The sequence below is a fragment of the Chanos chanos genome, chromosome 11 (genome assembly GCF_902362185.1).
Source record: "Chanos chanos chromosome 11, fChaCha1.1, whole genome shotgun sequence".
NCBI classification, from domain to species: Eukaryota; Metazoa; Chordata; class Actinopteri; order Gonorynchiformes; family Chanidae; genus Chanos; species Chanos chanos.
This window is the reverse complement of record NC_044505.1, coordinates 17,061,053-17,087,151: the sequence shown is the minus strand read 5'-3', so window position 1 is coordinate 17,087,151 and position 26,099 is coordinate 17,061,053. Positions and strand designations below refer to the sequence as shown.

The following is a 26,099-nucleotide window of genomic DNA, read 5'->3' as shown; positions in this document are numbered from 1 at the left end:
CCACAAATAACAGACATAGAGAAATGCATCACACTTAACACACAACAGAGTATATTTTTGTACATACAATATTTCATAAACATTCACTCTGATCCACAGGGGTGGATAACCACTAAGGGTTAAAACAGAGAGCCACAATCCTCTGCAGTCAAACCCACAACCGTTTGGTGATTGGACAGTTGCTCCTGAACCATTCCTGCTTTTTCTGACCTGGGGAGGCAACGCTTTCAGCGACACCTTCCATCTTAAACTGAATTCTCTCTTGGCCAAATCTCCTGAGGTCAGGAGAATACAAACTGATAAAGAGGAAATTGTCTGAACATTCACTTTAGAAAGAGTGTGTGGGTGAGTGAGCGTGTGTGGGAGCGTGCGCGCGCGCGCATGTGTGTTTGTATGCGTGTGTGTGTGCGAGAGAGAGCGAGTGTGTGTGTGTGTCTTTAGCTGAACGCTCCTTTCCTCCTCTGTTCTAGCTCCTGCAGTCTCTCCTCTCTGCCTTGGGCGTGCTGAGCCCCCACCCTCTGGGCTGTCTCTGTCGCTGTGATGTCTATATGGGCGTATTTGGTACTGGAATCTCCTCCTGTTCTCACACACACACACACACGCACACGCACACACACACACACACACACTTTAAATGACTTCTGCTATATAAAATGGGTTTTTAAAGCTGTAAAGCTCATTTAAGTTAATAGGTAATTAATGACGGTGATGTTCCGGCTCAGGACGCCCTGCAGTGTGTACATAAGATTCCACACACTATTCATCATAGAGAAACTGCAGGTCACGGAGTTCATTTATTACTGAAGAGGAGAGGAGAGGAGAGAAGAGGAGAGAAGAGAAGAGAAGAGAAGAGAAGAGAAGAGAAGAGAAGAGGAGAGAAGAGAAGAGAAGAGGAAAAGAGGAGAAGAGAGGAGAGGAGAGAAGAACATCTCATACCTCTGACAGAATGGCTAAGTTCCTGTCCTCCTATTTCCTGCAGGTCCAGTTCCATATAGTGTAACTGACGTTTGGATGTAGGACTGACTGGGATATTCACATAATTAGCGCTTTCACCAGACCTCTCCATCGCCATGGACACTGAGTCTCCTGGCAACGCTAAAAACCCACCTGTGACAACACAGCGATTGGCAAACCTCACCAACTCGGGCCAATAACGATGGCTGGATATGTGCATCTGCACAGTGCACAAAAAATGAAAAAAAAAAAAAAAACAAGTTTCCATAAAGCAGAAACTCACCGTGTTCTCCAGGAACGAAGTCACTCCGTCTAGATGCGTCACTGCTAAATGCCATTCGCTCGTAACCGCCTTTAGGATCTGCTACAGGACGGGACAACAGTCAGCTCTTTTTCCACGGACGCAATAACAGAAAATACTGTTTCATCACCAGAACGTTCTAGAAAGACCATACACCTGTGCATAATACCTCAGATGTCGTCAGCTCTCGGGGATGAACGCCTGCCCCTAACGTTTAGGTGCATCAGTTATATTTGGGAGGTGAAGACTAAAAATTTTTAATGAAAATCAATAAATGAGTATGTGATCTACCAATCAAAAATCCCCAAATTTAAAAAAACCCAATTTAAAAAAGTCGTGACGTAGGATGAGGTTCTTCCTCGATGACCTTACTCTGAACTACTACGTTTGAGAACGATCCGCCTCTAAACTGCTCTCAGATCAGTGGCGGCACAGGCCGGACATTCTTAAGCTCGGCCTGGAGCTGTCCTCACCAGGCAAAGACGGCTGTCTGAGCAGCTTCAGAGAGCTCGCGGGGACCGCGGGCGTTCCCGAAGCCCGGTAGTCAAAGGAACCGTTACGTGACCCCCTTCTGGCTTCACGTTTCCCTTCAAAGGGAAAACAAGGTTGCTGTGTGTCTTACTCACCTTGCGTCTCTGGTAAAGAAGACCTCTGTTGTCCATAGCTTCCCATTAATTCGTACCTGCCTCTGTCTTCTGCCTGAAGCAGAGAGACCAAAAAAAAACGGTGGCCATTTTACAAAGCAGGAGACTCGAAGAAACAAGCTCACGTGTGTTTTCAGCTTTTGTCTGATTGAAATCGATAAAGGAAGGGGGGGGGGGGGGGGGGGGGTGTAACGGTTTCTATGCATGTAAAAATGAGGCCGCGTTCAGATGCAAGCCGTCCGAATATAAAATGAGCGACTATCAGCGGTAGCCAATGTGCCTCACAACAGGAAAAAAAAGAGGCTAACAACAGGTATGGTTTAAATGGTACAAACTAGAGGGGTAGAAAACAAAACAAAATTGAGGGGTACCTCTGGGGTTTTGTCTGTTTCACCCTCCTCAGAGAGTACAGTCCCTCCCAGTCCCTGCTTTCCCTTTGGGCTTTTGTCTGTTTGTGTAAAAGTATAAAATGAAAAAGGTAAGTGTCATCTTAGCACATTTCTGTAGTCAAAGTCCTCTTATATCCTAGTTCTTCTGCATGAGTGGAAATACCAGCTCATTTCCAACGTAGTAATCACTCATAAGCACACAAAAAAAAAAAAAGAAAAGAAAGAAAGAAATTGCTTGTCTAAATTCAAATTATGCGTGATACTAAGCTGGGGTTTCCTGATTCACCCAATTATTCAGTCAAGACGCTCTGACTCAACCCTCAAGCCCCCCCCCCCCCCCCCCCCCCCCCCCCCCCCCCCAAAATTCTCTTCCTCCAATGGACATACCTGGTAAAGCAGGCATGTGGAAGACCCCAGCGGTGGAAAAGGGCGTGGCCTGTCAAAGGAAGACACGTGACACGTTTACAGAGAAGACGAGAGAAGAGAGAGCAGGAGGAGAGAAAAAAGAGAAAGAGCGGGCCCAGTAAGATGGAAAGGCGATTATTTCCAAATGCCGCTGTTAATACTTCCACTGGTTAGGACAAAAGTAAAGGTGGTTTTTTTTTGTGTGTGTTTGGCTGGTAAATATATTTTGTGACCACGTTAATGAGTGCATGTGTTATTCAATTCGCATGAATCACGGAAAAAAAAAATCCCACACACGCACACACAAAACAAACAAACAAACAAACACCATTTACATAACCAAAAAAGTGTCATGATTCAGATAAATGCGCAGATGTTAAATTCAACAATGTGAATCAACCGTACAACCGTGATTAAAAAAGACGCCCACAACACTTAATAAACAAACAAATAAATAAATAAACAAACACGTAGTGGGCAGGCCCATTTCCCAACGTTAAGCAAGCAAAAAAACCAAACAAACAAACAACAAAAAACTGCCTCAGCCAGAAATTCCATAAATTCTTCCACGTTCTTACCTCCAAACAATGTTTTGACATAGCTGAGCGCCATTTTTCGAAAGTGATGTAGTTTGGAGCAAAACTATGCTCGCACTGCATGGGGGTTAGAAAAAGTTTATTTTTTTTATTTTTTTATTGTTGTTGTCTTTTTTTTTTAACACTCAACATTCGACTAATTTAAAACCGTATCGTCAAATCCCTACTTCTGACCGACGGAAATTTTTATAAATTTCCCTTTGCCGGGTCTCGTCCTCCCCGGGACATCCGCGCGCGAGAGAGAAGCCGAGACCCGGCAAAGGGAAATTTATAAAAATTTCCGTCGGTCAGAAGTAGGGATTTGACGATACGGTTTTAAATTAGTCGAATGAAGTTTAAGTCGGTGTCGATCTGGAACCGACACTTAAGCGACGAGCGTGAGCTTTTGCGGATAAGAAAAGATTGCTCGGAGGGAAAAAAAACAAAAAAAAAAAACCCAACTGCCAAAGCACCGCAAGAAGCCATAATGAAGGTAGTCAGAATAGAGCCCAATGTTGTCACTTATCTCTCTGACTCATGTGGTCACAATCTGTTACACAATGTGTTCGACAACGGCGGAACAAAACCCCGAACCAAATCGGCGTTAAGATTGAAACACGAGTCGGGATAACCGAATTTGCATAATAAATGGTAAACAGGCTTTATGTTTAATCAAAACAAAGAGAGGATTTGTGTTATTTTAAATGAGCTTTCTCTTGTTTCATTTATTTCCCCTGCGGAGTTCTTTTGCATCCGTAACAAATCGATTTTCATAGCAGGCATCTCTGAACATTTGAAAATGAGGAGATCATTACAATCCCACGTCCGCTGCGTTTCTCACAGAAATGGGGTGGAGGCGGGGTGGGGTGGGGGGCGACTCCGTACCTGAACTCCTCCGCACACGGCGCATACGGGAGGCGGAGCCCGCGCCGCTTGCTGGGTGGAGCTGCCGCCTTCAGCCCCCAGGCCACCGGGTGGCGCCATTCCTTCGACGTCGCTTAAGTCCAACCTCGGCGGGAGAGTCCGTTTGGGCGTAACAGCGGTGTCTGCCGGGGGTTCGTCTGATCCCTGAGCCCCCCAGCCGACGGCTCCCGTGTCTTGGGGAGCGCTCGGGGAGGATCCCGCAACCTCCTTCAGGGTAGATGTTGGCGAGAGGAGGCTACGAGGAGTGTCATAGTGTTGCCAGGCAAAGCCGGGCGTCTGGTACTCCGACCCTGGCGCCCGCGGCGGGCACGTGCACTGCGCCTGCTCACGGGTTGGGCCACCTGTCCACGGTGCTAAGTTCGGGTTGTACGGGCTGAGGTTGGGGTTTGCGCTAGTGCTAGAGCTGACGCTTGTACTGAGACTAGAGTTTGTACCAAGGCTGGGGTTCGTGCCAGGGCTAAAGGGCAAACTGACCAAGGAACCGAACTCCTCCGTCTCCGTCTGTCCGATGTCCAGGCTTCCCGTGTACGAGGAAAAGCTTCCGGAATAAGAGGAATGGCTTCCCGTGGCGATGCCGCTGTCGGCTGACCCCTGTCGACCCGTCTCCTGGAGGCCCCTGGGGCGCGGGGGTTTGCTCGTCGGACGGACGCCTCCCATCACCGCCGCGTAAAGGCGCTCCTCCGCGCTTGCCGACGCTCCCTTGGTTGCCGTCGCCCCTGACGATGAGGAGGAGGAGGAGGAAGAGGGTTCTGCGGGGGCGGACTGTCGGGCGGGCTCCGGCCACAGGGCCAAACGGCTGCTTAGGCTGCTGTCAGACTGGCTGGTCTCGGAGGAGGAGCTGGAGATGCTCCTGTCATCTCCTGCCAGGGAGGTGCTGTAGCTGGACGTGGAAGCTGACCAATCAGGAGACAGCGAGAAAAAAAACAGAGAGAGTGTGTGTGTGTGTGTGTGAGAAAGAGAGAGAGAGAAGAAAAAAAAAGGACATTTCATTTATAAAGGATTGCATATTTCATGTACTACAGAAGGATCATAACCATGCACTGATAATGTTTATTGATTGCGGGTTATGTTTCATGGGCTGCTCTGTCTGATAAGCAGTGTATGCCTGTTAATTAATTGACGACTCGATCACTGAAGCTGATGACTGCATACAAGCTGCACGGCTATTATTCACTGCGCGACCAGGCCGACAGCTTGTTTATTGTGTGTTTACGCAAATTGACTGATTAATCCAGCGATCACAATGAGAGGGTATATTGTACGAGCTGTTGTGTGTGTGTTTGTGTGTGTTGATCAGTCCCTGTATAGATCACAGTGATTGATTGGCTGGTGTTACCGGTGCTGCTTTGGCGACTGCATGTAGACAGCATGCTGAGACGTTTCTCCAGAGCGCTGGCCTCTTGGTTTATTCTCTCCTCTGCAGAGGATGGGCTTTGGCCGGGATCTAAACACACACACACACACAAACATCAATCTACAGTATACTATGAAGTGATCATCAGTCATTAAAAAGATGCATTGTGATTTGGGCACACACACACACACCTCATGGCAGGGCTAGTGTGAGTCCTTTTATGTTGTCGTATATCACATGGAAAACTCGTGTCTGGGACTTTAAGACCACTACACTGACACCACACACCCACATCTATCAATCAGTGTGAATGTGTCAGAGCCTCTCTGAGAGAGAGAGAGAGAGAGAAAGAGAGAGAGAGAGAGAGAGGGAGAGAGAGAGAGCACCAGCTCCAGGGCTGCGGTGTAATGAACGGATTTGAGTGAGTTTTGCAAATTCACTGAGAGGAGGCGAGTTCCGGAAACACCATCACTGCTCTGGTCTGTGTGTTCACACCACTGAGAGGAGGTTGTTCATCAACTTACACAGGAAAAGGAGGAAATAAAGAAAGGCAGAAAAAGAAAGTGATGGACTGAAAAGTCCTGCTAAGAAGGATGAGAGAGAGAGAGAGAGAGAGAGAGAGAGAGAGAAGGGAGAGGGAGAGGGAGAGGGAGGGGGGGAGTGAGAAAAAGTGTAGGGTTGATAAAAAACAAGTAAAAGACTGAGACTAAAAAACACTGAATGGTGTGGTGTCTAATTGTGTATGTATTATATATATATATATGAAAAATTATACATTACATACGTATATTATATTATTTATATCTTATATCTAATTATATGCTAACTGAACCTCAATCTGTCAGCACAGATATTTCAGTGCACTGGTGCAGAACCAACTATAAAACACAGGGAGTTTCGCGCCGCTTAAACACTGAAAATAGATTCCGATGCCCGTAGTCAGGTTTGACCAGAGTACTGGTTCGATGAAAGAAAACGGTACCAGACACAGCCTACAGGGTGTTTCACAGCAAATTAACCAAGCCTGTACCCTCAGTATGCACGCCACACACACACACGTACACACTGACATCGAGTACGAGACGCAAAAACAGGATGCAGACTAAACCTCCGAATTAACGCGCTATATGACAGAGAGCGAAGTCCCCTTTGGGGGCTAATTTAATATTGTCACTCCATGTTTTCAATCAGAGCGAGACCTGAAGAAGTTTTTTTTTTTTTTTTCCTCCGATTTGGACGGTTTGCAAAGAAACACAGAAGGAGAAAAAGAAATTGAATTGTTCAGGAGGCACTTGCTACTAAGACGAGTTTTCCGCCCGAGCTGAAAATATGCGAACGATGAAACCATTTTGCCCTGTCACAAAAAAAAACGAGAGAGAAAGAAGCGAATGATGGAAGGACTGGGGGGAGGGGGGGGGAACAGACAGACTCCAAAGATGCTTTTGATTATCACTGATGCCTGATCAACTGTTTTTGGATGATGTAACATTGCTTGTCCTTACTTCAGATAGTAAGAAAGAACGTTTTAGATCATTTTTCAAGAAGAAGAAGAAGAAGAAAAAAAAAAAAAAAAAGACAAGGACAACATAATGATAACAAAACTTGTTTACTCTGATGGCCACCGCTAGTTTTGTGTTTTCATGTACTGCAGTCCCGCTCTTTTCTCTTCCTTTCTTCTCTTCTCATCAGAATTGAGATAAAAGTTGGTTTATACTGCTTGGATAACTAATAACTTCTTTTAGTCTAACAATGTTGTCTTATGAGACTCCCACAGTTTGAAAAACCTGCCATGGCGTGGCACCCAGATAACTTCAGTGCGCAGCGTTCTCTGTACTGTCCAATGAGATAAAAGATTAGGAGCGTTACTATTGGCCGACGATTTTCGATAACGAGTGAATTAAAGTTCTCTGGTTAACAGTTGAAATTTCGCTTTGGGAAAATATTCATCGTATCACAGGAACAAGGAGAAACTTCGGTAATCACCCCGCAGGCTATGTCAGCACACTGTAGTTCTAATGAGCTCGTTACAACGCTCAACAGATTGTTCTGGAAGCCTTGTCTCACTGAAGTTGACCCAGAAAAGATCGGGTTTAAGCTTTGAACTAATAACAGTGAAGGTTTTTGTACAGACACCTGATCTGGGATCAGCAATCAAAGTTATATTTCTTATGGAAACTAGCTCCCCGCAGAGCAAAAGTTTCTAAGGATGTGATTGCGCTTCAGACCACCGTTGTAGATTGGCGCAAACATTATGAAAAAAGACTAATTTGATCTGTAACACGGCAATGCAGAGTTAGCCGTCACACTTCTGAACGGCATGCACGCTTACACTTACTTACACACACACACACTCACGCACACACGCATGCACACATTCTAGCTATGCAGTGTGTCACTCTTAGCCACGCGGCCCCGGAGCTAATTATAGCTGTTAAGCAGTCTCTGAATGTCGAAGTTTTAAAAGGCTACAGAACAGTACGGCTCCCTGGCTCATATACGTTAGCAACAACGCAACAGCCATTCCTCAACTTTACTGTCGAACCGTAGCACAAATAAAAGACTGTATTATCTGCTTCCAAGGGAGCAAGAGTTTATGAAATGATAATCCATCTGAGAAGCCATTACGACCTTAATGTACCATAATCTATAAAGCTAAGCGCTATGTGCATTAAGCCTTAATGTATTGCTATTGTCGCTAACGTGATGTATCTGTCCCAAACCAATCGATAACAGACAGAAAGTCCTCCACTAATCATTGTACAGCACGTGACTAATTTTAACCACAGGCTGAAGGGAAACGTAGCTAACTCAGTACACAGTCAGAAATGCATCTTAAAATAATGCAATCTGCTTAAATTGTGTTTTTAACGCTTGATTACTTTAAATACGTGCATGGTTAGTGGAGATTAAGTCTTCGTTGCCAGGGCTACAGTGGAAAGTAGAGTGGCTTTGATGTGTCACTGCGTGTTCTTATGAATGAGCTCTGGCAAGACTTGATAAATGAAAAGTTACTTTCATTTGGAGAGAGGGGGAGAGAGAGAGAGAGAGAGAGAGAGGGGGGGTGGGGGGGGGGGGGGGGGGGGGTATAACTGCCAAGAACTGGCAGAAGTAGCAGTAGGGTAGCAGAATGAAAATCACTTTACGCCTTCAACCCCATACCGTTCACACACACACACACACACACACACACACACAGAGAGAGAGAGAGAGGAAGAGAGAGAGAGAGAGAGAGAGGAAGAGAGAGAGAGAGAGAGAGAGAGAAAGACGGGGCTTCAGCTGTCCAGCCCATTGCCCACGCCATGTCAGGCTAATGAGGACAACGAGGAGCACAGGACATGGCGACTTTGAGATCTCCCTGCTGTCATCTAATACCCTTTACTACACACACACACACACACACACACACACAGACAGACACACACACACACACACGCACAGCCACACACACACACACACACACACACACACACGAACAGCCACACACACACACAGCCACACACACAGATACAGATATGTGCATGGAGTAACACACAGATACACAGTTGGACACTCTCACACACACACACATGCACACACACACGCACACACAGATATGCAGATACACACTTAAAACACTCACGTTCATATTCACACTCTCACATGCACACACACACACACACGCACACGCTCATGCTCAGATATACGCACGCATATATTTTCTCCTCTATTTTTCTCTTTCTCTGATGCACACACACACACACAAACACAAAATCAGTTCCTCTGGATTATTATCTCTCTTTCTTGCCCATGCATACACTCTGCATTAACCTGGTAGAGGAGGGCGCAGTCCAAAAGGCCCTCTGGTCGGAGAGATACCTCTGACGATGCAGTCAAACAGAAAACTGATCTGTTCTCCATCTGCACAGGCAACGAAAAACACCCCAGCCCCTGAGAGAGAGAGAGAGGGAGGGAGGAGGGAGAAGGAAAGAATTAACAGGATCAGGAAATCAATCTCAAAATTTTAAGACCTCCTCTTGAAAAACTGAGCTCCTCTAGTCATCTTGAACTGGAACAAACCGAACCCGCAGTTCAACTCAAAATCGACTACACCCAGACCCGACCCCTGCCACGACAGGGGAACTGCATTTGATTTACTTCAACTCATTCCCTATCTGATGGTTCCTGGACTCTACAGGGAGTTTGAGGGCTTTTCTTTTGATTAAAACCAAAGGCCCTAGTCCAGTGAGACCAATTTACTGATTAAAGACAAGTCTGGCTAGCTGCCCTGTTTTACAAACTCTTACTATACATATATATATGTGTGTGTGTGGGTGTATGTGTGTGTGTATACACTTGGATGTAAGGATATGTGTATGGAGAACGATTCTGACCTTCTCAAAAGGAATCTAAAAATGTATAGTCATAGACAAAACAAATGTATATTTTTTGGTGAGCGGTTATGCCATGGTCAGGCTGCATTTTGTAAACTTGGGTTTTTTCCTTAAAATCAGCTTAAATGTGGGTGTGTGTACAAGTACACTTAAAATGTTGCGGAGACAACACAGGACACAAAGAGAAACTTAAAAGCTTGTTTATGAACGAAGATGAAAGAGTAAAACACATCCTACACTCTTCTCTTTGACCTGAAGATAACCTCTGATCACCGCATATCTATCGTTTCAAGTCCCGGACGTGACGTTAGGAGCCAAAAAAAAAAAAAAAAAAAAAGAAAGAAATCAAACGATTGAACTTTATAAAGCCAATGAAACGCCAACCCCGTTAGAAACACCGTGAAACAACAACAAAAAAAGGAAACCGCTCCCTTTGGTAATCTGCTACTGCTCGGGCGCTCGATTACAAAAAACGTAAATTACAGCAACGCCCTAAACCCCAAACTGCGCGTTAAACGGGAAGAAAAGGTACGGAAACAGACTACTGAAGGAAAAAAAAAAAAACAGAAAACGAGAAGTAGGTATGAAATATGAGAGAGAAGTGAGCCTGGGGAGATTAGGGGTTGTAATTCTCGTTCCCCTCGCTCTTTGAGGTGTGAGGTTTCGGGCAGGGTTTGATAGGGTTAAATATAGGCCCCCCGAAATCCCTAAATGTCACCACGGAGATCTTTACAAAAATAACGCTCGCCGCAGCTTTGGGTTTCATAATTCATAAACATAATCTATTGATAGAAGCCAAAGCTTTTGGAGTACTACGAGACTTTTTCCACTATGCTAGGTACCGATTCATAATTCAAATGATTCATAGGCTGAACTCTGTTTAAAAGCATTCGTGACACGTTTCGAATTTTCGAGCTAAAACCGTTTTGTTCTCGTATCAGTGTTAACTAATTTTAACAACACAGTACGTTACTGTCTCATTATTATGGATTATATGGTTAGCAGAATATTACTGTAAACTGAATGTCACTGTGAAGTTGTTGGTTTTTTTTTTTCTTTTCAGGGTTCAGATCAGGGTTCAGTGTTTGAAACTCATTGAAAAGCATTAAAAAAACTGGTTCCAGATCAGTAGTCAGGGGAAGACATATGTCTACTCTGGCAGGTTGATTCAGTACACTGAGGATGTCCTGAATGACTTCTTGGCTCTAACTCACACTTGGCTTATCAAACAGGCTAGCAGTAAATAACCGTGAGCAAGGCCTGGCCCTCATACACGTATCTAGACTTCTGATTTGAACTTGGCAAAAACACAGCCTCTGTAACTCCACACACACACACATACGCACACACGCTGCCTACAGGCTTTGAATAAGTAGGTGCTTTGGCTGTTTGTGCTCTGCATGCCAAAAGCATAGCTGTCCGCGAACACGGGCAAATGACCAGTGATTTAAGCTTGTGCAGTCAAGCAGTGTGCTGCATCGCTGACTTAAGGTGAAGAGTGAGTGAGAGAACAGAGTGAGTGAATGAGTAACTGAGTGAGTGAGTAAGTGAGTGAGTGAGAGAAGAGAGTGAGTGGGTGAGTGAATGAGTAACTAAGTGAGTGAGTGAGAGGGTGAGTGAATGAGTAACTAAGTGAGTGAGTGAGCGAGAGAACAGAGTGAGTGGGTGAGTGAGTGAGTGGGTGAGTGAATGAGTAACTGAGTGAGTGAGTGAGAGGGTGAGTGAATGAGTAACTAAGTGAGTGGGTGAGCGAGAGAACAGAGTGAGTGGGTGAGTGAGAGAACAGAGTGAGTGTGTGAGTGAGTGAGAGAACAGAGTGAGTGAGTGAGTGGGTGAGTGAGTGAGAGAACAGAGTGAGTGGGTGAGTGAGTGAGTGGGAGAACAGAGTGAGTGGGTGAGTGAGTGAGAGAACAGAGTGAGTGAGTGGGTGAGTGAGAGAACAGAGTGAGTGGGTGAGTGAGAGAACAGAGTGAGTGGGTGAGTGAGTGACTGTGTGAAAAAGAAAAAGGTACTATAGGAGAAACCGAAGCCCATTTCATGTATTATCATAGTTATGTCAGGTGACGCTACTGAAACTGCACATCAAAACACAGTGGTTAACCAAACTTATAAAACATCACAATCAACTCCTACTATCAAATAGACAATCTACACATCATTCTTAGGTCTTATATAATATTCACAGGTTTATGCTGTTCCAAAACAGAGACTAAGAGATTAATTTAACAATAATACATTACATAAAGTTTTCTGTCTAATCCATCTTACATCAGTCGATGAGTTGAAGACATCGTACCCCCCCCCCCCCCCCCCCCCCACCACCCCCCCACCACCACAAATGAAACGTTCTTTTTCGGGTATTGAGAAGCCACAAGATGACAGACAGACCACAAAGCAATGCTTCAAAAAAAAAGGTCGGCACAGATGGCAAACAAAGCTGCAATCTGCAGTCGATATGCCTCCAAACAAATCAGTCAAACAAACAGAAACATTCTCTGTTTCCAAATCAAAGGTGCTAGTCAAAAAAAAAAACTCTCAGTAATGACAGCGACAGGTCTGCTGGACCTGACAACATTGCGTATGCATAAGTTCTGGAACAACAACCGGAAACAAACGCATTTCCATCTAAATGCATTGGCCGCAGATTACGACTAATCACGAGTACAAAATCGATCGGCGAAGGATCGGACAGCCAAAAGGCACCGTCCAATCAAAACCCTGTTTACCGAAAAATGAAAAATACAGGCGCTTTTGAAAGATTTCATGATTTGGATGGACCGCACAAAATCAACTGTGTGACGAATCCATGTAGCCACTAAGCTATTACTCTGTATTCATAGCGGCAAGGTTTCCTTACCACGCAATTCCACACCATCAACTCATAAAACGACAGCAAGTTCCCTACATAGCACACACCAACAGCTGAGCATTCGTCGCATACCTAAAATATTACAAATAGACAGTGCAACGAATTAATTAACAAGTGTTTAAAAATGACTAAGTTACAGTAATCTTAGCATTGCGCGTGAGCTCTGGCATGTTTATGTGAGGCTAGCTTTGCGCTCTAAGCATACGAGAGCTAAAGGAGATTTTAGGACACCTTTAAGGAAGTAAATGCTTTACTGGAATCTACGGGTTCTATCGATTGCAGTTAAACATGGGATCAATTTATTCCTCTAAAACGTGACTGGCCTGTCTATCTCTCTTGCTGTTTCCCAAAGTTTGTGTGGGCAGCGGAAAAACATTCTCCCAACAGCTGTAGTAGGTCTGAAGCCAATGCGTCAGAGAACCAGCTGGGCAATTTTATTGTCGCTCGTGCTAACCCAATGATTTGTCACAGGCTCTCGCAAAGTTTGTTTATGTGTGTGTAAGAGAGTGAGACGGCGAGAGACGAGGGGCTGGCTGGGTGTCTAATTTTCACATTGACTTTTGGCAAACTCCTCGGCACTACATCAAGTCTTAAGACTGTTGCTAACTGTTAATGGAAAAGGGAAACCAAGAAAAGGAAAGAAAAAACGTTTTTCACCGGGTTACCGCATCAGGGAATCACTCGTTTTACCACCGCAGTGGTATCCACATTGTAAAACCCCAAATCCCTAATCATAAGTTTATATATATTCTACTACTACACACACACACACACACCTCTATCTATCTATCTATCTATCTATCTATCTATTTATCTATCTATCTATCAAAACAATCAAGTTTCATGTTTAATATTAGCCGACCACCAAGCACAAAAAGACTGCAGCGAAAACTCACAATAGCCGCAGCGTGTCCCGCCTTCAAACACAAATCCGTTGGGCACCGCCCCGTACCGCCTCAAATCGGAGAGTTTCCATTGGCCGATGATGACCGGGGGGAGGTCCTTGGCGATGACGAGCAGGTTATTGCACAGATGGAGAGTAGCAGGGCCGCACTCCAGTTTTGTACCTGGTTGAACGTTCACACTGAACCTATGGACTGAGAGAAAAAAAAGAGAGAGAGAGAGAGAGAGAGAGAGAGAGGGATCGTCCTAGTTTTTAGAATGCGATGAGACCTAAATGAGCTAGGCTTCAAAAAGAAAGAAAGAAAGAAAGAAAGAAAAAATGCATGTATCGATGATCAAAGCACAGAGTTATTGGAAGGGAGTGAGCGATTGCGTCTTGTGATAAAGTCCCTACAGTGCTCTTCCATTCAATACTGCAAAAGACCCAATGGGCACCAATCTTATTCTTAAACACAACAATGACGTGTGTACATGTTAATAAGATTTTTTTTTTTTACCCGTGTGTTCCCCTATGTATTTGCCTCGCTGGTTATGCCTTGTTTTGTTTTGTTTTGTTTTGTTATGTTTTGTTTTCTGGGAGAAGGTAACAGTTGGTCAAACATAAACATCTACAAAATGCATACTAAATACCTCTCTCCACTGGAAGCAAAGAGCTTTAAAAACGAAGCCTTCCTAACAGCTGTAGACTTTACCTCACTTTAATGGATGACTACCTCCCAAGACAACAAAACAGCTCCCAAATCTCCAGGAGCACCTCAATTCATTTATCAGCGTTAAGAGAGGTAATCAATCAGTACACTTTAAATATCATCACACTGGAGGTCTTAATTCTGTGTGTGTGTGTGTGTGTGTGTGTGTGTGTGCGTGCGTGCGCATGTACAGGCTCATCTACAGGTTGTCAAACACATTATCAGCAATGTCTCAGTGATAAACTGATTATCATGGTACCCTCTCTCTCTCTCTCCCTCTCTCTCTCATGTGCCAACCCCTCCTCTTTCACACACTCACACTCCTATTCCTTTATCATACACACTCTCTCTCTCTCTCTCTCTCTCTCCCTCTCCCTCTCTCTCTCTCTCTCTCCCTCTCTCTCTCTCTCTCTCTCTCATATGCCAACTCCTCCTCTTTTACACACTCACACTCCTATTCCTTTATCATACACACTCTCTCTCTCTCTCTCTCTCTCTCACACACACACACGCACACACACACACACACACGGCCAATAGCAGGTGAGTCTAGTTGTAAGCAACCCATTAATCATGATCAGACTACACTTAGGGAACTAAACAGTAATGTGTCTCAGAGCCTGGGCTGTGGGGTCAGGAGACTGATAACGCCGCTGAAGGAAGACGAAAACTCTCTCCTACACTTCACCGGCTCCAATCTATCATCAGTCTGTTTGTCAACAGAGCCTCTCAAGAAAACAAAAACAACAACAACAAACCAACTCCAAGCATGTTTTCAGGCTCTAAACGACAACAGAGAACCGTTAATCAAAAACACGTTTGGGCAGAAAACAGGGGGCACTGCCGGCGTTTTGGTAGCTCATCCCAAACCAGGCCAACGCGGGTCAAACCAGGCCAACGCAGGTCAAACCAGGACAAAGGTAAAACCAGGCCACGGAAGATCATTCGATGCCTAACCGAGCTAGATAAGTACAAGAGGGCGGAGTCGTGTTGACAAAGGCCCGGTTAGTACAGAGTAAATAAGATCGTGCAGAACTAGGTCAGATCCTTAAGTACAAGACTAACCCAGGGCAAATCACTATTAACCAGGCTGTCTCAGATTACATCACTGTCATCTGAAACCCGGCCTATCATTATAAACAGGCTAAACCAGGCTAAATCATCATCATAAACCGGGCTAAATCATCATAATAAACCTGGCTGAATTATGATGAGCCAGGCTGAACCGGGCCAAATCATTATTAACCAGGCTGTCTCAGATTACATCAATGTCATCTGAAACCTGGCCTATCATTATAAACAGGCTAAACCAGGCTAAAATCATCATCATAAACCGGGCTAAATCATAATAAACCAGGCTAAATTACGATGAGCCGGGCTGAACCGGGCCAAAATCGTTAGGAACCAGGCCCAACAAGGCCAAACGACATTTCTGATAAGACAGTCAGACATAACGTTTACAACTGAAAGCGCCTCACGCTCGTTTGATCACAGAATTTGAAAAAAAAAAAAAAATGCTAAAATAACTCCCCTAAGGCCGGGCAGGAGTGACGAAAAGCGTCTAAAAACATCCAGACGCCGCTGCGTGTTTACTACAAGCGACCTAGAAACAACAATAAACGAGTAGTGATTTTCTACTCACCTCCTGGTTAGAAGGAGGCTCAAAAAAATAAATAAATAAATAAAGATCTGAGGAAATCGATGACGGCGTCTGAGTGTCTGCAGCGCTTTGCTTTACGTCTGCTACATTTTGACTAAAGAACATTCTAGAGAAAAGCCTGAGGGCTCTGATAATGTTTCTAACACTTGTAGACACCATATATAACTCCACTTATCCATCAAAGGACACGCTTGCATCACACACAACTCTGCACAGCATTCAAGAGTGTGACTTGAGAAGACACCCACACACACACACACACACACACACAGTTACAGGCTGTGGTGGGTCTGCTAAGGGGGTCTACGGCATGTAGGAGTTGAGGTATGAGGCAGAGCTCCACAGCAGATGTTCCATCAGGAGAGAGAACAGAATGTAAGTTATCGAATATGACTCTATGTTAACTGACGTTTATATATATATACACAACACATAACCATATGCATATTTACGAATAACAAATCGCTGCTTTTTTTGGAAAAAAAAAACAAAAAAACAACAACAACAACAACAAAAAAACTACCATCAAAAACAAACAGAATGTCCACAGACTCTTAACATTGATCTACACAAGTGCCTCACACACAGCCACACAAACACACACACACTCACACACACACATATATATATACAGACACATACAAGCATGCACACACAGAAAGACACACACACATTATTCTCACCCTCTGTCATATACACCTATATGAATGCATATAGAAACACGCACGTGCACGTGCACATGCATGTGCACACACACACACACACTCACGCACATTGCTATCACCCTCTCCCATACACATCCACGCACCTACACATACAGACATACGTGTGTGCACAGACACAGACACACACACACACACACACACACACACACAACTCTCACCCTCTCCCAGGCTGTATCTGATTCTCGTGTCCCAGGCCAAGAGGCTGTCTTTACTGTCAAAGCCCATCACCACGGTCTGAGTGATGCACAGGATGGCCAGGGCATAGCTGACTCCCTCGTACCCTAGCCACGCCTCCAATCCACAGATATCGCCCAGCGTCACGTGACTCCTCTCCCTCTGCGTCTTCACCTTCTCCGACTTGTCTTTATACACCAACAGAGACAGGCAGTCTGTGAGAGAAAAGAGGGGTTTGTTTTTTTTTTTTTTATTGAGACATAAATAAGACATAACAAAGACATAGAGTCACAGAGAGTGCACACGGTGTTCATAAAGTAACCGTACGTTAACGTTTATTCATTTACAAGATGCTTTTATCCAAGGCAACTTTCAAGACTGACAGAGTACAAACCAAGCACACAGCCGTTAAGTGGCAGCCTGTTCCATAAGCACCGCGGCTAAGTTCAGGGAATAGATGTCGCCGTATTGGTTGTTAGCTACACAGAATTGGCACGGACAATGAGCTAGAGAAGAAAGCTGGTCTCCAAAACAGGCCTAAAACGTTCACAGAGTTTACATAAAGCATTTACATGAAAGTATATGGTAGAGCATATGAAAAGTTGTAAGCCTATGTACAGCTGTTGTAAGATATACATACAGAAATCGTAAGGCATACAGACTGGAGTGATAAATCATATATACTGGACAGAGATGGTCGTGACTACACAGCTCTCTTGATTTTGCAATAGCTGCACAAGTTAAGTACTGAGCTGAGTTGAGCTGTTCTTTGTATTTTTTGAAATGATTTATTATCAGCTGTGAAATGTCGGCAAGTTGGATAAAGACCAAGCATTGTCTCCTTTAAAACTGTCAGGAGCTTTAATTACTGTTTGTTCAACAAAATCTTGATCTGGCTACGGTACGATCGGCATGAGAGGCACCTCATGTTTTCCGTCACGTTTTAACTCAAAAGCTGGCTGATGAACGGTTTTGACATGTTAGTAATTGGCAGTTACAATTATTGACATTAACACTGTTGACTAAGCGTGCAGGCAACACTGGTTGCGAACATCGTCATTGTTTTCAAAACAGTGGTAGTACAGTAGAGGCGGCGACGTCATCAGGCGACGCCAGTAAAGTGTGTGTGTGGAGACAGGCAGCTGTCATAACAAGCATTTCAAACAGCGGAATGATCCTTCAAAACAGCTGCGTAACTAACTCATTTAATAAACAATGGCCAGACACGAGAGAGAGAGAGAGAGAGAGAGAGAGAGGAGAAGAAGAGAAGAAGAAGAAGAAGAAGAAGAAGAAGAAGAAGAAACAGGGCCCTGACCCCCAGAAAGTGCAATTTGCCAAGCAGGCCCATATCATTAATTACATAACGCGATGAATTGTAAATTGAGCACCGGAATGCCCACTGCAAAATCAAATCAAATCAAATTAAATCCGGTCTCAATCAAGTCTTTTATCAGTACGGAACAGTAGTAAAGCACACGAACATTTTCAATAAGCCATGAAAAGAAACTTCAGAACGCTTTTTGTTAATATGAGGCGCTTTAATCCAAGTGTTGCGCAATTTCTGGGCACGTGCAACAAACTTGACATTCAGATATGTCGCATGCCAACGGTGGCAGTTTCCCAAGTCCCACTCACACAGAAACACAACTATTAATACGCTGTAACTAAGTGTTTAGATGCACAAATTTACGACTTGCGCGTTTGCAAAAGTTACAGAAGTAACATTTGTATCGACAGTTAGTTGAGAGCTAAGTTTTAAATATAGAACTTTTTGGCGTCATTACCTGCCACGGGGGACGGTTTCCGTAGAACCACCCATCTGTTCTTCCACTGTAGGATCAGAGAGGGGAGAAAAAACACATTGATAACCAACTGAATGTCAATCCGCAACACCGCGAAGACACAAAGAATAATTTGACGCATAAAAGTTCACTAAATCTGAGAGGCTTAAGTTGCTTTTGGAGACCTTTTTCCCATCTCGGAGCCTCACTTGTCCCTCCGCGACAACCGTATCCGTCATCTTCTGTCATGTTTCCGGACAGCTGTGTGAGGGCTACGGCGGGGTTCCGAGCGTGTCTGAGGGAGGTCACTTTCAAAATAACTTTAATAGCTGTCTACACTATTGGCGTACTCTCTCTCTCCCCCTCTCTCTCCCCCTCTCTCATACAGACGCGCAAGTGCGTCTACCAGCTGCCCACCCACAAAACACAATTGACCGGACGGACCACCACTAGTTTTCACAGTTGTCAAAACGTGTCATGTTGATTGCTTCAAAAACACCTAATTTAATTAACAGCTCTTTACGTCGTCTGTTGATCGTTAAAGACATTTTCTGAAGTCCCAGACAGTTATGCGCACTTCGGGGACATGCAGTTAAACAGTTAAAACAAAAACCAACACAACGTCAAAATTGCTGACGTTAATTATCTTTGTTCTGATCACTCCGAAGGTGTAAAAAAACATTTTCTCCTTGTTTATTATTAGTCTTTTTTTAAATGTTAAGTAATACGAGTTTACTTGCTGTAATATACCATATTTTTTTTTTTACCCTAGTGTTGTGCTTCAGGGCAAAACAGCAGTGTTTGTGAAATTAAGTTTTAGCTCTGGTGTCCTACTGTCTGAGGCTAGCCCCAGAAACTTTAGAGGAACTTTCTGTACTTCTGGAGTTTAACTTGAGCGATGCGAGACAGAAATGGAAAAAAACAATTCTCAGATGTGAAATCTGAGATGAAATATTTTAATGACATTTTGTCTCAGTTATTGAGTAAATGTAGAATAAGGTTGTGTTTGTGTGTGTGTTTGTGTGTGCGCGTGTGTGTGCGTGTGTTTGTGCGTGTGTTTGTCTGTGTGTGCGTGTGTATGTGTGTGTGTGTGTGAGTGAGTGAGTGAGTGAGTGAGTATTATTTCATTTGTGATTTCTTTTGTGCCGCTATTTACTGACCTGCTCGATATCACAATAAAATCAAATACGAACACAAAAATATTAATGGCTTTCATAAACATTCAGTGGTCCTCTAATCTAGTTTTATAGGACATAGTGAATCATTAAAAGCAATTAAAATATCACTAGCAGCGCGGTTTTGACACACAAAGGGAAGAGAGAATGCATCATAACCGACGGGCGTCCTCAAAAAACCCTTGGCATCTTGCTCTCTTTCCGTTTTCATCTCTCCTTCCCCCCCGCTTCTCCTTTCCTCCCCGTTTTCGCTCGCCATCAGTCAGGCCACGGGTGTCTGGCAGAAAACAGGACTCTCTTGTCTCTGGGTCAATGAGATGAGCCTGATGTTAAACAGCACCTATTAAAATTCAAAAGAGCGAGTTCAGCAAGACGGCGACGGGGAAAAACCCGGAGGGAAGGCTTCGGAAAGCTATCGAAGGAAAAGGGAGATAAGAAGTCATCTAGAGTCGTCACACGTGCCGGAGAACGAGGTGAGTATATCAAAGAAATTTATTACCTCAGATAAAAAGATGACACAGAATCAATTTCAGTCGCAGTAAGGGACACGGGTTAGATGTATGTGAACACTACAGTCGTTGCGTAAACGTTCCGAACGGTTTATGCGGCCCGAGGAGATGGTCAATAATACATGGTGAGACTGTGTCTATCTATTGAACTGTGTTGCTGGAGAGTTTCACTATAAAGTAATTGACACCAAAGCTGTGTTGGTCCAGACGCTAAGGTTCAGCTCTTATCGCTGTCGTGCATTCCGCATTGGACTGCATTATCCAAAAAAGCAAAAGCAAATTCTGAGGAAAAAAAAAAAAAACACACACACACAAACAAAAAAACAAGTCTGCCACAGTTTGAACTTAAGAGCAGAACCAACAGAGAACGATATCTCACATAAAAAAAAGCAAAATAAAAGCAAGACTGAACTGTATTGTGAAAGATCCTTGGATAAATACACAGTCTGAAAACCTTTTTCTACTTTTTTCTAACTGTGTGAGAATTTATTTATTTTTTTTAAAGTTTGTAAAGTTTTTCTTTCAGACGAAAAAACGTGCTTGTACGCGATTAAGAGCGTCACCCTTGACAACAAGACGCGTCACGAACGCCTTCTCCCGACGTCGCCCCTCACGAGCGACCAAGGAGCACAAGCGTTGAGGAAGAAAATGTTCTCAGAGCCTTAGTGAGAAAGTCACTGCATGAACCAACCAAAGCTCCACTTTCAACAATTTCAAGGAAACGACGATGTTCCGCTGGCTCTTTCGTCGAGTTCTCTGCCTGTTCCCATGACATAACCGTCCTCTCAATAACTGTATCCCCAGAACACCAGCAAGGTTGAGAAGATTCCATTGATTTTGATTGGGTCCCACAAGAAGCTTCGACGACTGCGTCATGACGACGCAGCCTCTGTAATGACCTCACCGTGTTCTCCTTGTTGAGTGACGGGGGTCACACGAAGGTGGCTTTGGGTTTACCGTGTTCGCTCTTGCTTCCCTGCTTTTTGACGGCGACCAGCGAGGGCAGGTCCGAATTCTGGTACACCCCGGACCTTGACCTCCCCCTGCGTCCTCTCAGATCCCCCAGCACATCGTCCAAACCCCGTTCCAGCTCCCCCTCCTTCCTCCCTCCCCCCGAATCCCCGACGTGCGCTCCGTCCACGTCCAGGGGGGAGCGCCTTCCCTTCTCTCGCGCCCGTGGAGGGGGAGGAGGGGAGTGTGGGGGAGGAGGAGGAGGAGGAGGAGGAAGACGGGGAGGGGGAGGAGCAGAGGGTGCCCTTTTGGGAGAGGTTTTGGACATACTGCTCCTCTCTTTCTGTCCTCTCCTGTCCTTACCTGAGGGAGAACAGGTGAGGTTAGAGAAAGGAGATGGTGGGTTGTTAGATATCCAATGTCCTTTACAAGATTACAGCCACTCGCTTTAATTCACTCACAGTTACCTTGTTATGCATGCTGGTGACCTTCTAGCAAAGGAACTCACTCACACACTTACACACACACACACGTACGGCAACGTACGGACATGCATGATAATACCCATATGGAGTGAGAGAGAGAGAGAGAGAGAGAGAGAGAGAGAGAGAGGAAGCATGTATAATTCTTAAGGTGCTCTAACCGTGGTGTGTTTTACTGACGTGGTCGTCAGAAGCGTGTCTCATTTTAAAATGTGACATTTCATTCATTAACTTTAACAAACGACACTGAAGGGACAGAAGAGGGCAAATATCTAACAACACTAGACCAGGATCAGATCATTCATGTATAATACATATGTACGTGCTTTATGTGTGTGTGTGTGTGTGTGAAAGAGAGAGAGAGCCGGAGAAAGTGAGTAGTTGGTAAGCAGTAAAGAAACTACAGAGGAACATGCTCTTTTTGAAGAGAAGAGAAGAGAAGAGAAGAGAAGAGAAGAGAAGAGAAGAGAAGAGAAGAGAATCTTAATGTTATTGACATCCAGTGCCCTCTACTGGCATATGAGAGAGAGAGGGAGAGAGAGAGAGAGAGAGAGAGAGAGAGGGAGAGAGAGAGAGAGAGGGAGGGAGAGAGAAAGAGGGAAGGAGAGCGAGAGAGAGGAGGTGTAGTGTCCAGACTATAAACATAGAGAAGAAAAAAGAAAAGTATGACAGTTAGCTAGAGAATAAACAGCAATAAAAGACCTGAAAAAGGAAGATAAGCCACTGGTTAGCGTCCAGTGGGTTCCAGAACATTCCAGCTACAGACTCTCTTGAAAGATATTTTTAGCCTTAAATTTATGCCCATTGACACTTCTGGGTGTTTAAATTGTCAGCGTGATTGTGATTACGCAGTGTGATTATGGTCTCCTGATATATTAATTTTTTAATTTTTATTCATTTGGATTTTTTTTGGTTTTGGCTGACATGACATTTAATTCTGGGCTCGTTCTGTTTAATGTCTGTTAAAGAACAAAACCGTATTCATCACCATTCTTCTGATCGTAAACAGCCCGTCCGAGAAATAAAACACATGAGCTGAGCTTTTATCGGAAAAGAAAAAAAAAATGGTCCTTTTGACTGAGGCTGTGGGCGGGAAAAATGTTTTCTAAGTTTAAACAGTGACAGTTCTTATTTCTAGGAATTTAACTTTGAACTTTAATTAATCTTTAGTTTTGCTCTAATGCACTGAAGCAGATCCTGATTTTTTTTTTTGAAGAAAAAGCATTTGAAAAGAAAAAAAAAATTGTAGAGACAAACAAACACGCTGTGGTGACACGAGGGCTTGAGGAAAGTTCCGGAAAATGCTTTTCACTTGACCGTTTCTAATTTGTGGACACGAGGGGAAAGAAAGAAATTTCTGAGGAAAGAGACACGTGGTAGAAAGTTAGACCGGATCAGAACCTGGTCTGGTCTGGTCCCGCTGTTTTCTCAGATGTATCAAATGGAGTAATTAAGCAGTGGACTAACACACACACACACACACACACACACACACACACACACACGCATCTTGACAGTTTAGTCAGCAGGACGGTGACATTTAAACCCCAGTGTGAGAAAATCAAAAAAACTGATGACAGCCACCAACCTGCTGTGCCTTAATGTTAATACTCTCCTTGTCTTACGCACACACACACACACACACACGCACGCACGCACGCACGCACACGCACGCACGCGCACGCACGCACGCACGCACGCACGCACGCACGCACGCACGCACGCACACACACACACGCACGCACGCACACACACACACGCACACACACACACACACATACACCAGGAATACCCCTTAGCCTCACATAACAATAAAAATAAGAACACAACAATGAAATAATGAAAAAGTAGGACTTCGAGCTATGTTTGTGTTTTTGTGTGTGTGTGTGTGTTTAGTTCTCATGTTTCTGCCGCCTCGTGCCGTGTGACAGGTGGGAGCTGAATGGAAGGAGCCGTGTTCTCTGTGTGATAACGACCGTTACAGATGCACCACGGTGCCTCTCTGAGTCTGTTTACGTCCATTCATTAGCTCCGTCTGTGGTAATTAATGACCAATGACTCTGAAATGCCTCTTCACACATAAAGATATGCTTAGCACTGTAGTCTCTATTGACCCTGCTCACGTTCTCTCTCTCTCTCTCTCTGTTTTTCTCTTATTCTGTCTATTTCCAGTGTAATTTCGTGCAATAGTTTCAATTACTCTTGAGCTTTCAGCAATAACCTTATTACTCTCTCTGTATGTGTGTGTGTGGGCGTATGTGTGCTTCTGTGTGACTGTCTACGAGCGCGGGCGATTGAGTGTGCACGTGTGTGTGTGCGTGTTTGTTTCCATGCGACTGTCTATGGGAATATCTGTGCATTAATGTGTATACACACACGTGGGCGTTTTCCCATGATTGACTGACTGTATGAGAGAGGATAATTGCTTACTTTTGGGGGGGGGGGGGGTGCTGATGCTATACTGCAGGGATGTAATTACAGTGTGTAGAGGTCTCAAGACACGTCTGACGGACTGATCCGCCGATACAGATTCATAACAACTCTCAGAGAACTGTGATTAGACCAGTGGATCCACACCTCTCCACCGTTCCTCTCCGTAATATCATACGCTACGCACACACCCACGCCAGCAGGCTCCAAACACTTTTAATATTCTCACATACATTCTAAAGAAAGAGAGAAAGAAAGAAAGACAGAACGAGGGGAGGGAGAACAGGTTTGAGGAATTCTAAGACTCATTCTTAGACATCCTAAAGGAAAAAAAAAAAAAAAGAAGGTGAGGTAGTCTGAGGTAATCTGTACTGAATGTGAAAGTACAAATTTGAGTTGCAGTGATACTGCCCCCTAGTGGTTGGCAGAAAATCACTTCCGTATATAGAACTCAAGGAAAGTGCAAGATCTGCAGTAACCAATAACGGAGACAACAAGTCCAGTTTCATTGCTCAAGCAAAGTGGTTATGAGTTATCTCTGATATTATTGTATTTATAATAGTAATAACAAAGGAGTCTTACTTTTCTGAAGTTTAAAAAAAGTTGTATTTTTTTTTTTCTAATGTTTATTACCTGTTTAGGGTTCCCCTGCTGATCATAATCTATTGGCCAGTTTACGTGCAGTGTAATTAAACTGTAGATTTTATTTGCCATGTCCACTAGATGGAGCTGTGGATCTCAACTGGTGCAATGTTTCTGTCTCATTACTGCCGTATTTTCCATACTTGTTAACCACAGTGCACGGATGAGCCGACGTCAGTTTCGCGCACTCTCTTGTAACGGCCGAGGTTAAGATTGGAGGAGAAACACAGTCACTGCAATGAGAAAAAAAAAACCCATCCCAAAGTGTCAGGCGTTTGGCGTGAGCTGTCCAAGACTTCTCCGAAGTGTATAACTATTGAAACGTTTTCGTCCTCAACTGGGTCAGCGGTAGAGCTTCTGTGTTTTTTGTTTTGGTGGGAATAAACCCAGTGTGTTTTTCTGTCAGTGACGTTGTTACACTCACCAGACCGACAGTTCTTCCATAACCGCTTGAACTTGACCCTGTAATTATAAAGATGTTTGAAGTGTGTGTGTGTGTGTGTGTGTGTGTGGACCGGATTCCGACGTGATGCAGAAATCCGACGACCTCGGAGTTGAGTGAACTGTGGCCATGTTTTAAAATCAACCAATCATTTAACAACTCTTCAATCAATTCCTCTGTGCCTAATTCTCTCGTACAGATAGCCCGTTCAGCCTCCCCTTCCAAACTACACATTAATCTCCCTTACAATTCACTGTTTGTCGACTGTTGTAACCATTAATGAATACGTGTCATGACAATGTATCATTTCTTATTTAATTGCACATACTTTGTTGTAACTGCCATATTAGGCAGGCGTTATCGAACACTACATGGCATATATTCATGATATATATTATATATAAATATATTCATATTTATGATTCGATCAGAGTTGCCCTTAAACGACCTTTGAGAATCTGTTGCCTTCAGTGTACCTGCGTCTAACATCACTGATTGTCCTAACGGAAAAAGAGCCTCTTTCAAGTCTCGCTTTAGATGAAAATCATGGGGAGAGAGGGAAGTTTGAAAAGGCATTTCGTTCGAGAGATATTTTGATCAGATTTGCGTTCAAAAGCGGTCTTATGACCGGTGCGACGCTTACAAAAAAAAAAAAAAAAAACACCCTTGTGAACGAGCACTCGACATTTCGACATTTTAAAAAGACCTCCTGGGTGATCACAAGGTCGCACTGACGGCAAAAGAAATGTGG

General features: G+C 44.1%; 1 protein-coding gene across 1 annotated transcript; it reads right to left on the bottom strand.

Annotated features, from left to right (window-relative positions):
* Positions 1-437: 437 nt before the first annotated feature.
* On the bottom strand, positions 438-18,956 carry dok7b (docking protein 7b). Its single transcript, XM_030787765.1, has 12 exons — positions 18,903-18,956; positions 18,721-18,766; positions 16,921-17,151; positions 13,682-13,882; positions 9,354-9,473; positions 5,529-5,636; positions 4,154-5,085; positions 2,672-2,724; positions 1,938-1,954; positions 1,238-1,315; positions 937-1,086; positions 438-577 (listed from the first exon to the last, which is right to left on the bottom strand). The coding sequence occupies exons 1-12, from the start codon at positions 18,954-18,956 to the stop codon at positions 438-440; spliced, it is 2,130 nt and encodes a 709-aa protein (XP_030643625.1).
* Between the last annotated feature and the right edge of the window lie 7,143 nt (positions 18,957-26,099).